Source organism: Tupaia chinensis, unplaced genomic scaffold (assembly GCF_000334495.1).
Source record: "Tupaia chinensis unplaced genomic scaffold, TupChi_1.0 Scaffold000049_1, whole genome shotgun sequence".
Classification (NCBI taxonomy): Eukaryota; Metazoa; Chordata; class Mammalia; order Scandentia; family Tupaiidae; genus Tupaia; species Tupaia belangeri.
In genome coordinates this window covers 199,067-211,419 of record NW_006159507.1, presented here as the reverse complement: position 1 = coordinate 211,419, position 12,353 = coordinate 199,067, and the positions used below count along the sequence as shown (strand labels likewise).

The following is a 12,353-nucleotide window of genomic DNA, read 5'->3' as shown; positions in this document are numbered from 1 at the left end:
GTGCATGCCCGCATGGGGGGGGGGGGGGGGCTGCTCCCTCTCCCTCCCTCACCCAAGAAAGAAAAAAATCAAGGAACGTTGTAAAAATAAACTCTGAATTTTGGAGATGAAATGAAATATACACAGATGTTGTCATCTTTTCCTCCTTCACCCCAGGGCGTCTCTGACCACCCTGCCTTAGAGCCCACAGACTCGGACACTGGTGTTCTGGAGAAGACAGGCAATCTTAGCACCCAGCGGCGGGTCCCAAGCTCTGCTGGACTCGGAATTGCCTGGGTCACCTGTTCCAGGGCCCGACTCCTACAGTTTCTGATTCTAGCCTGAGTGACCTGGCCCAGGGAGTCAAACAGCACACTTTGAGAAACTCAGTTATCAGGCCAGCAGGTGTCATGGGGTTAAGGCACTGGACCACAACATGGCCAACCATGGGTCAAATCCCAGAACTGGCAGCTTGAAAATCACACCAGGTACATGAGTGCACATGCCCAAAATTCTGAGAAAATGGAGAAAGGATTGCAACATGGCCATCCCCGCTCCTAGGGGGTGGGGGATGATTTCTCACTCCCCCCACCTCGCCTCTCTCTCTCTCTCGCAAGTGCACATGCTCTATGGCAAAAACCTAAAAGAAAAGAAAAAAAGCTCTGGTATAGGGGCAAATAGCTGGCACGGTGGTGAAGGTACTCAACCCCATATGGCCAATTCCGTGGGTTCAAGTCCTGGACCCAGTAGCCTGAAAAATATGCCAGGTACATGAGCATGCATGCCCAAAATCCCAAGAAGAGAACAAAAGAGAAGAAATTGAAGCATGGCCATCCCCTCGGGGAGTGATTTTTCACTTTCTCTCCTTTTGTCTCTCTCTGGTGAGTGTACACACCCCATGGCAAAAAAATGAAAATAAAAAATAAAATAAAAAAATAAAAAGCAACTGTTATCAAATCCTCTTTTTTAAATGTTTTTTAGATTTATTCATTTAATTTCATTTGTTCTCATTTTTTAAAAGATGTACTTATTTATTTAATTCCATTTGTTTTGTTTGTTTGTTTGTTTGCTTTTTAATTTGACCAGACAGAGACAGAGAAAGAGAAAGCAAGAAAGCAAGCCACCAGGTCCAGGATTCCAACCGTGGTTGGCCAATGTGGGAAACCAGAGCCTTTAACCACCACGCCCACCTGCCAACTTCTCATTATTATTTTTTTATTTGACCAGAGACAGAGAGAGAAAGAGAGAGAAAGCGAAAAGCAAGCCGCCAGGTTCAGGACTCAAAGTGCAGTCAGCCATGTGGGAATTCAATGCCTTTAACCACCACGCCACATGCCGGGCCCCAAATCCTCTTTTTAAACCCTCAAGGTCAGAGATGTGACTGCAATGGGTTTGGGGAGGTCTTTTGGGACATTGGGCATGTCCTCAGTTTAGAGAGCTGTGATGGTTCCCCCTGTCTGTAAGTCTACTAAAAATTGCTGACCGATAAACTCGACAGCAGAATTTCATGGTACATAAATCACACCTCAATAAAGCCGTTTTCAAAACATGCAGCAGCCTTGTCTGACTCATCACAAGAGTCCTCCCGTGCTCCTATGGGATCTGCGGTGTCCTCGGAGGACAGGCAGCCCCCTGGTGGTTTTTATTCTAGTTCCGAGGACACGCCAGTCTTGTGGAGTCCTGAGCCCACAACACTCAGCTATCTTAGATCCAGACCAGGACAGGCAAGTGGACTTTGGAACTTCCGCTAAGGAAGGACCTCCAGGCGAGAGCTCCTGGAAGGAAAAGTCATTTTTCTCACTTTCAACACTTAGCAAAGAACATTATCTGTGCTGAACCCCAAACGAACCATAAAAGCTAAACTATGCAATGCTCCTGAGAGGGATGCTTCTGTAAATACCACAGGCTCTTCAAAATACCACCCAAACAGGCAGGGGTGCGTCCCCGGTACACACGACCACACATGCAGCTACCTAACAATCGTCAACCTGTGGGCAGGCCTGAGAGTGAGACAGGGTGACAAGCCAGACAATTCGAACCATAGGAGCCTGGAGGGCATGTGGGGGCATGTCCCAGAGGGAGGGTCTTTGCACAGAGCCGGGATGAGCAGCTTGCCCTGCCCTGGAGGAGAGGCTGAAACGCCATTGTGCAAGGGGGCAATGTGCAAGGGGGCATGGCCGCCCCTAGACCTGACCACAACCTGACCTTCTGGGAGGACCAGGCAGTCACTGTGGACAGCTGGCAAGGGGAAGGGTCCTTACGCTAAGTGAGTGAGAAGGGATGGAGACAGACAGCCCGAGAAGGCCCAAGTGGAGCCTACAGGAAGGGCCGTAGCTAAAGGCTGCAGTGAGGATCAGAGAGCAGGGCGGGTTCCCAGGTCCGCAGAGGGTCCAAAGCTCCTGGTCAGGACTGGAGACAGAGATGGAGCCAGGAGTTGGGGGGTGACACCCAGAGAGTGACATGAGAGGGCCAGCACCAAGCTCTGGTGATGCCAACGCCAAACTGCCATGCAGAGGAAGTTGGACAGAGAGATGGAAAGAAATGGAGACCACATAGCTTGTCGTCCCTGTCCTGAGATTTCTTTAAGAGCCCTAAAGCACATCTTTGACAAAGGTCCATGGGTCCCTCTAGAGACCAACCCATTGTGACCCGTCCGTGGGGCCTGGAAGAATCCTAAGGGTTCTGTGCCAGTCGTAGCTGATGACTTGAGCTGTTAAGAGTTCACCACATGAAACCCACCCCACCGCCACACTGTCCCCTGTTCTGCCATCTTCAGGAAAGACCCTGGAAATCCCAGTGTGCCTGCTAGTGAATGTTCCAGAAAACTAAACGTCAAACCTAACTATGTCGCCAAGGATTCAGGGGTTCTGCCTTCAACCTTTCCTGGACTTTGACGATGGAATCAGAACCTGTCTGGCAAATGCAAGCAAAACAGGGCCTCCTTCCTCTCCTCAATCTCCAGACAAGTGCCATGACCAGGAGCTGGGCGTGGCCGCTCCCTCTTCCCCTCGACCTGCCTCGGAACCACCAAGGGGGTTGTTGGTTTGATTTGTCTTATGTTAAAAACACGGAAGTCCAGGCCCTTCCCTGTCTTACTGAAGCAGCATCTCCGGGGCACCGGGACGGTGTCAAGAGCTTTGTTTTTGCTCTGCTTCATTTTGGAGCACCACCGGTGATTCTGAGGCACAGCCAAGATCCCCATCTAACTTCTTAGCACAATTAGGATACTTACCAGTAAGATTTCTCTGGAAAATTTTTGAAAAATTTTGTAGGAAAAAAACAAGTGGGAGCAGAGAAACCATCTCTATAAATTACTTTTTTAAAAAAATAGGGAAAGCATAAGTCATCTCTATAAATTACTTTTTTAAAAAAATAATTATTTAACTTTATTTATTTATTTCAATTTGACCAGAGAGGGACAGAGAGAGAGAAAGTGAGACAGCAAGTCCCCAAGTCTGGGATTCGAACCGTGGTCGGCCATGTGGGAGTCCAGCACCTTTAACCACCATGCCACCTGCTAGCCCTAAATTACTTTCTTTCAGGATTACTGAGCTGAACGTAGAGGAGACCCCCTAGGTAATGAGTGACACATTAGCATTTCACAAGGACACCCTCTTGGGAGCCAGATGGCCCTGAGGCAGACCCACACCGAAAGGTTCCCAGCTCATGTCCAGACGCCTCCCTGAGTACACACACACACAGGTGCCCAGGATCCGAGCTGGTTGGCGACGGGGATGGGTCTGGGCATCAAGGCCTCATAGGGATCTGTGTCTCTGCCTTTGTTTCTGTCTCTCTCACTAACAGACTAAACAAACCTAAAAAAAAATAGGTACTGCTGCCCAGCTCACAGAGGGAGGAAAGGGAAAAGCAGGCATGTTCATGAGCTGGAACTAAACCAGTAAGATGCCCAACGCTCTTTCCTGCACCAGTTATTAGGAAAACGATTTTCCCAACACCCATCAGCAGTTCAGCACAGCAGAGGAACCCCGGGGATGAGAAAGGTGGGCCAACGTGGGCCACAGCCTTATCAGAACTGAAGGACCAGGGACTGCCGTGGGCTGGGTGGGCATCCTGGGGGCAGAGTCCAGGGTTTCTTTTTTGGGGTGCAGAACACAAACTTGATTGGGGTGATGGCTGTTGCACGGCTGTGTGGCTACGCAGAAACCACTGAATGACTAAAAGGGTGAACTGTACGGCCTCGGGGGTTACAACACCACGCTTGGGAACAGAGAGGACTGTCTGGGGGTGGAAACAGGAGGGCTCACCTGGGTGTAAACACTGAATATGTGGCTTTGCACTTCATCCATCGAGTCGAGGCCGTAGGCCACCGTGCCCAGATGGAGCCGTTTAAAAACCATCTCATTCTGGGTAAGCGTTCCTGAAACACAAGACCAGGAAGTCACCCTCCCTACTTCCCAGAGCGCTGGGTGTTTCTGTTTTTGTTTTATCCCTATGGTTTTTGCTATAGGATGCATGCACCTGTTGGAGAGACACAGAGATAATGAGAGGGAAAGTAAGAAATCACCCCGCCCTCAAGGGAAAGGCCACACCACAATCCCTTCTCCATTCTCTTCTGGGGATTATTGGACACACATGCACACACACTTGGTGAGATTTCTGAGCTACCAGGTCCAGGACTAGAACCGTGGTTGGCCATGCAGGAGTCCAGCACTGTAATCACTACATCACCCGCTGGCCTAGGTGAGGACACTGGCTATTTTCTGAGAGCTTACCCTATGTCACGTACGGGCTTTAGAACTGCCCTGCTGGACTAGACATCTGCAGTAACTTGCCTGTCTAGAACCCCACTCATTCTTCAAAAACGGCATCCTAGGTTGCCATGGGGAAATTATCACGCCCACTCCCTGGGGTTGCCCAAGAAGCTGTCAGTCATGATGCCTGACTTGTGCCATTGGCCAACAGGGTGGCACATGACACACACAAGGCCACTTAGATTCTATCTTGAAGGACCCTGAACCCTGAGCAGAAAGAAACATGGACATATGGGTAGAATCAAGTCTCCCCAATGAGACAGCCTTACAAGGACCACTCTGGGGGTCCCAGTGCTGACGTGTCCAAGACCTTTCTGGTTCCTCTCCTCACTGACACCATTTCTCTGTGAGTTGGTGAACTACGCAGGACGGTCGCAATAGCTTTCCTTCTACACCACGGCCGCTGCATGGCAGACATGAAGCTTAACCTCAGGGCTCTCGACTGCCCGTCCTTGCCCCTCGCCACACAATAGCCTCAGACTGGAGAGCTGATAAGTTGTGGAGCAATTTTGGGGGTGGTTGAGATCAGGACTTGAGGCCCGACTGCCTGAGTTCAAAGCCTGCTTCAGACACTATGCACCCGTGTCACGTGACTCGACCTCTCTGCCGCATTTCCTCATCTGCAATAGGGGACGGAAAACGACCCGGCCCACCAAGTTAAGATGTGATCTGAGTAAACTAGGTCAGTGCCCAAGCAGTGCCGTGACACAGCTGGTCCTACGTGGGGTTTGCGGCTAGCATAGTCGCCGTCTTCCTCAGAAAACCGGTCTTGTGAAAAGGTGAAGAGAACGCAGCACACACGCCTCATCCTCAGGGGTATCCGGGAGCTTGGTCCAAGCACTCACACCCCTCCTCTCGCCTGGAACGCTGCGTGGCCCCAGGAGTGGCTCACCTGTCTTGTCTGTGAGCAGGTAGGAGATCCTACCCAGCTGCTCAGGGATGGTGCTGGAACGGACCACGGTCCCGGGGATTTTTGAATCCCGTCGAATCACCCAGCTGTACACGATCTTGCCCATGTCCAGGTTCACCCGCAAGCTAGTCAGAAAAGCAGAGCACACTGTTAGCGGGACGCATACGCCTTTCATGAACAACACGGATTCTAAATACACTTGTGCATCAAGTCTGGACTCACAGCTGGCAGAAGCACAGTGCCGGGCTGATGTCACAGGTTCAGCGAGAACAGGACTCCACGCCACTGTCCAATAATGCCTGAACAAACCGGCCCCTCACAAAGCCGCTGTTACTGACCAAGTCACTCCAAGTACGCAAAGGGTCATCCTGCCCACCTTCCTTCTGTGTGTGTCCTTTTTTCGTGGCAGGCATGCATGAGAGAGAGGAGCACCCTCCTCCAGGCCTGCTCACACCACGGCCCCCTTCTCCATCCTCTAGCCCATCGGATCTCAGGCACTCACGCACGGGCCCAGTGTGTTACCGGCCAACCCAACTGGGGATTTCAACCGCAGCTGCCATGTGAGTTCTGCTTCTCAGGAACAGCAAGTCACTGCTACACCAAGGAGTCGGCCTCACTCACTCTCTCACTGACTTATTTATTTAACAGTTTTTGCCATAGAGCGCGTGTGCTCACTAGAGAGACAGAAACACTGAGAAAGAAAGTGAGGAATGACCCTCCCTCCCCCAGCGGCAGTGGCCATGCCACAATCCCCTCTCCCACACTCTTCTCCTGGGATTCTGGGCATACACACATATGTGCCTGGAGTAAGTTTCAAGCCACCAGGTCTAGGTGGCCATGTGGCAGTCCAGCGCCTTAACCACCAAGTCACCTGCTGGCCCTATGGCCCTTACTTCTTTAAATTACAATTCCCCACACTAACATATTTTTTATACTCTATCCATTTTCAAATTCTGGTAAAACACACCAAACATAAAAGGTAGCATCTTAACCCTTTCAGTGCTGCCCTGCAGGGCTGAGCACATTCACAGTCACATGGTGTCACCACCGCCCGCCTCCAGAACTCTCATCTTCCTGAACCCAAGCTTCACTCCTGTGACAGCTCCTCGCGCCCTCACCAGCCCCTACAATCTGCACACTACTCGTGTCCCTGTGGATTTGATCTCATTAGTAGTCACACAGTGCTCTCAAGTTCATGTGATCACAGGCTCTGTCAGAATTTCCTTCCTTTTTAACAGTAATATTCCACTGTATGTATATTCCATTCATTTAAAACACTGTATTGTGGGACCAGCAGTTAGCGTAATGGCTATGTCGCTGGACTCCCATGTAGTCGACCGTGGTTCAAGTCCCGGACCCGGTGGCTTAAACTCACGCCGGGCGCGTGTGCATGCGTGCCCAAGATCCCGAGAGGAGAATGGAGGAGAAGGGATTGCGGCGTGGCCATCCCCCCTGGAGGGTGATTTCGTGATTTCTCGCTTTCTGTCTCTCTGTCTCGCTCCGTTTTTCTGGTGAGCGCACACGACCTATAGCAAAAATCTCTCCAAAAAATAAAAATAAATAATTGTATTGCAAGAAAAAAAGAAGAGAAATCCTCAAACTGATTTCATAAATTAACCAAATTACTTGCCATTTTACTGGCTAGCTTTTAGCCACATGAAGATTCAATTCACTAATTCCAAACACGTGACAGATAGAACTTTAGTTTACAATTACACTCGGCATCACTCTGTAAACACCTGTTTGGCTAACAACAAAACAGAAATATGAGCCGGCTCCCTGGTAATGCACTGTCCAGAGAAGCTGAACCCCATGTGGCAACTGTGGTTCGAATCCCCTGCCCAGTCAGCCTGCAACATGCTGGGCATGCGTGTGCGTGCCCAGACCTGACAGGCTACAGGGAGGGGACATGGGGTTACTAGATCCTTTGGAGGGTCCTATTCTTTCTCTCTCTCCCTCCCTATCTCTCTCTCTCGTGTGCACACGCACACACAAGCTCGATCTTTTTTTTTTTTTTAAGATTTTAGTGGAGTAAATAAGCAGACTCATTTGTTTTCTGAACCATCATCTGGAGTGGAGCATGTTGGTTAGGGTAGAAACCCCTCTTCTAGTTACACTCTTGTGTCAAAAACCACAGTCTGTCCTCAGAAAGACAAATGTTAACCAGAATAACGTAAGTCAGCAAAATGAGCAAGCCAAACTACAAGATAATATGTCAAGTATAAGACATTATGAGCACTAAAAGCTTCAGAAAAAATATTTAGCTTAATAAATACTCACTGATCATCTACTACAGGGAAAAAGTAGAAATAAGTACCCAATAATATTGGAGAAACAGTCTATGAACCTAGATCACATAATAAAATGACTCAAGGGGCCAGCAGGTGGTGTGGTCGTTAAGGCGCTGGACTCCCGCATGGTCGACCAGGGTTCAAGCTCCAGACCTGGCGGCTTGCTTTCTCGCTTTCCCTCTTTCTCTCTGCCTGTGTCTCTGTGTATTTCTCTCTTTCTCTCTCTGGGGAGCATGCATGTCCTGTAGCAAATTTTAAAAATAATGATATAAAAAATTAAATCACTAATTGTTTTTGAAAAAATAGAGTGTCTCGGGACCAGCAGTTAGCGTAATGGCTCTGTCACTGGACTCCCACGTAGTCGACCATGGTTCGCGTCCCAGACCCAGTGGCTTAAAACTCACGCCAGGCGCGTGAGCGTGTGTGCCCAAGATCCCGAGAGGAGAATGGAGGAGAAGGGATTGCGGCATGACCATCCCCCCGGGGTGTGATTTCTCACTTTCTGTCTCTCTGTCTCTCTCTGTCTGGCGAGCGTACGTGCCCTATGGCAAAAAAAAACACTCAAAAAAAAAAAATAGAGTAGCTCTAAAAAATGATGCAACAATATATTTGTGAAAGGTAAATACTAATCTGTTAAAATAAATGTATACACGCACACACACACACATATGTGTGTGTGTGTGCGTGTATACAGCAAAATTCCCTTTTCTAAAATAGAAAGCAGTCTAGATTTAAAAAGTAAATCCCAAAATATTAACAGTGATTAACACCTAGTGGTGAGATTAGAAGTGATTTTCTTTTCTTTTTTTGCTTCCATGCATAAGAATTATTTTATTTAACTTTATTTATTCATTCATTTATCTATTCTAATTTGACCAGAGATGGACAGAGTAAGAGAAAGAGAGAAAGTGAGAAAGCAAGCTGCGAGGTCCAGGGCTCGAACTGCAGTCAGCCATGCGGGAGTCCAGCGCCCTTAACCACCACGCCACCTGCTGGCCCGCTACTTTACAGCCTTATTCTTTTCCTACTATGACCATCTTATCACCCATATCACTTTTTTTTTTAAGGTTTTTGCCATAGGGTAAAAGTGTACACTTTTGTGTACCAAAGCGGGGAGTGGGGGGAGTGTACATCTTTGTGTACCAAAGGGGGAGGAGTGAGAAATCACCCCCAGGGAGGATGGCTATGTCGTAATCCCTTCTTCTCCATTCCTCTCTTGGGATTTTGGGCACACATGCACATGCACCCAGCATGATATTCAAGCTACCGGGCCCAGGCCTCATACTGTGGCTGGCCATGTGGGAGTCCAGTGCTTTAACCATCATGCCATCTGCTGGCCCCTCACCTGTATCGCTTTTAAAACCACCTACTCAGCCTCCAAATTGGGCAGGTAGACAACTGGCACATGCGGCCCGCCCAGCTCCCACAGCATGTCTCCAGCCAATGCCGCTGACCACGTGCAATATTACTCCCCTTGGAGCCCACACTCGAGCTCCAAATCCTCATCGCGGCACTCCCGGCCTCACAGAGCGGTGCTGAGCTGAACACTAAGTGCAGGCCAGCATACACTGGCCGAGGCAAGGAAAGACAGTTTGGGCTCAGAGAGGTTCTAGAAAGGATGGTTCAAGATGAATGCACCCTCCAGTGCTAAAGCCACGGAGCGCAGGTCCCATTCCTGCCCTGCCTGCTCACGGTCATCACTCTGCAGAGACCAGCTCCCTGTAAAAGCCCCAGGACCGTGACCTCTGAATTAGTACACAAGGAAACCTCACCACACCCGAACACCAGCTGCCCCTGCTCACCTGATAGGAATGATGTTGGAGAACAACAAGAGGAAGCGGATGATCTGCAGGTACCAGCGGCCCGCGAAGTGCTGCAGGGCGACCATGACCAGTGACACCACCACCAGGGCGCCAAACAGGATCTTGGTGAGGCAGTTCACCTCCAGGTCGAACAGGCCGATCTGGGGGCAGAGCACATACCGGGCTTGAGATTACCTGGTACACCCACAGCCCACCTGGAGAGCTGCCCTGCACCCATGGACACCTCAGCCCCAGGCAAGACAGTGGGCCCACCCATCCTCCTGTCTTCACTCCTAGAACACAGGGCTCTGAGGGCCAGAGCTCATAACAGACACTCAAGGGACCTCAAGAAAGTCTGATTTCAATTTTTTTAAGTTATTTATTTTTTTAAAGAACTATTTTTATTTAATTTTGTTTATTACTCTTCTTCAATATGACCAGAGGGAGACAGAGGAAGAGAAGGAGGGAGAGTAAGAAAGCAAGCCGCCAGGTCCAGGACTAGAACCATGGTCAGACATGTGGGGGCCCAGCGCCTTAACTACCATGCCACCTGCCAACTCCAAAGTTTATTTATTTTATTAAGCAAGAAAGAGAGAGAAAGAAACAGCTACCTTCAACAGGGTCTTATCATGCCAGATCCTCCCCATGAAGCCAACCAGGATCATGGTATATGTGACCCTAATATGTTTCAGATCAACCCTGGGATCTGAACCATGGTCTTCCACATGGCTCCAGAACTCCAGAGTGGTGCCCTACATGCCATTGTGACTGGGCCCCCAGTTTTAGGAGGGATTTTTTTCATTCTTTGTTTTTTCTTTTTTTTTTTTTTTTTGGTTTTTTGTTTTTGTTTTTGTTTTTTTGCAATACGGTGCATGTGCTCACTAGAGAAAGACAGAGAGAGAAGGGAAGTGAGAATTCATCCCTCGGGAGATGGCTATGCCATAATTCCTTCTCTTCCGTTCTCCTCTCGGGATTTTGGGCATGCACACACACATATCAAGCATGATTTTCAAGCTACTGGGTCTGGGACTTGAACTGCTCAGTGGGCCATGTGGGATTCAGCACCTTAACCTCCACATCACCTACTGGCCCTATTTTTTTCTTTTTAAAGAGATTTTTGCTTTAGGGTGCATGCACTTGCCAGAGATACAGGGAGAGACGGAGAGACAAAAAGCAAGAAATCACCCCCCGTGGGGATGGCCATGCTACAGTCCCTTCTCCTCCATTCTCCTCTCAGGATTTTGGCCATGCATACACACATGCCCAGTGTGAGTTTGAAGCTGCTGGATCTAGGACTTGAACCACGGTTGGTCATGCGGGAGTCCAGCAATATAACCATTATGCCATCTGCTGGTCCCAAGAAATAACTTTTTTTTAAAGATTTATTTATTTTTAATTTTATTTATTATCATTGTTCTTCAATTATGACCAGAGAGAGACAGATAGAAAGAAAGGGAGAATGAGAAAGCAAGCCACCAGGTCCGGGACTTGAACCATGGTTGGCCATGTGGGAGTCCAGCACCTCAACCACCACACCACCTGCCAGCCCCACAAGAAATAATTCTTAAAAAACAAAAGAAAAGAAAAGAACAACTTAAGGAGATGTAGGGTTGGAAACACACACGAAATAACCGTGTGTTGGGCTTGCTGGGCACAGCCTTGTCACAGCACAGCCACCCTCCAGACGACTTGGGTCCTACACTCTTGACCCTACAGCACGCACTGACCCAGCACTGCCTGGCTTCTAGGTGCTGCATGAATGAACATCATTATTTTAATACTCGTGTGTTTCCTTTCAGGTGTGTTCAAGCGGATGTAAGCAGTACGTCAGAGCCTTAACTTCGCAGACACGGGACTCGGGAAACAGCTAGAACACCCAAGGAGGACAATGACGTCATCGGTGTAAGGACAGCTGTCACGGTGGGTAAATCGGACTGAGGTCAGGGAACAGCACCGACAAGGGAAACAGGTCTGCCACGTCCTGGGTCTCCGTCGCTCCCCACCAACACCGACCATCAGAATATAGAGCCGGCCATGCATCGCTGAACGCCACACACCTTACTTCGAGGGTTGGAGGTGTTCATGACACTCCGGAGTTCTCTGCCAGTGTAAAGGACGACCCCCACCACGGTACCTAAAATGAAAAGACAAAACCCAAAGCAACGTTAATAACAACAAGCCGCCTACAAACAGGAATTGGGCCCACTTGAGAGAGCATTTTCGAAACCCGCAGCCACATGAGGATGTCAGGAATGTTATACTGGGGCCACCCCATGCTCTGTGGCCACCCCAACTCGCAGGACAGCCACTATCCTCAAGTAACTGTTTAACTTCAATTAATGTTGGGACCAGCAGGTGGCGTGGTGGTGAAGGCACTGGACTCCCACATGGCTGACAACAGTTCAAGCCTCGGACCCAGAAACTTGAAAATTATGCCAAGCTCATGTGTGTGCGGGCGTGCCTAAAATTCCAAGAGCAACAGAAGGGACTGCAGCGTGGCCATCCTTCCAGGGGGTGGCTTCTCGCTTTCCCTTTCTCGGTCTCTCTCTGGCAAGCACATAAACACAAAGCAAAAAAAAAAAAAAAACTTTAAAAAAAA

General features: G+C 49.2%; 1 protein-coding gene across 1 annotated transcript in view; it reads right to left on the bottom strand.

Moving 5' to 3' along the window:
* The window catches only part of ATP9A (ATPase phospholipid transporting 9A), a gene marked incomplete in the record, with an annotated part of 136,893 nt that overhangs the window by 58,038 nt on the left and 66,502 nt on the right, over positions 1 to 12,353 (bottom strand). The window contains 4 exon segments of the mRNA XM_027775056.1: positions 4,245 to 4,357; positions 5,644 to 5,786; positions 9,755 to 9,915; positions 11,812 to 11,888. Of these exon segments, the coding sequence (XP_027630857.1) occupies positions 4,245 to 4,357; positions 5,644 to 5,786; positions 9,755 to 9,915; positions 11,812 to 11,888 (494 nt within the window).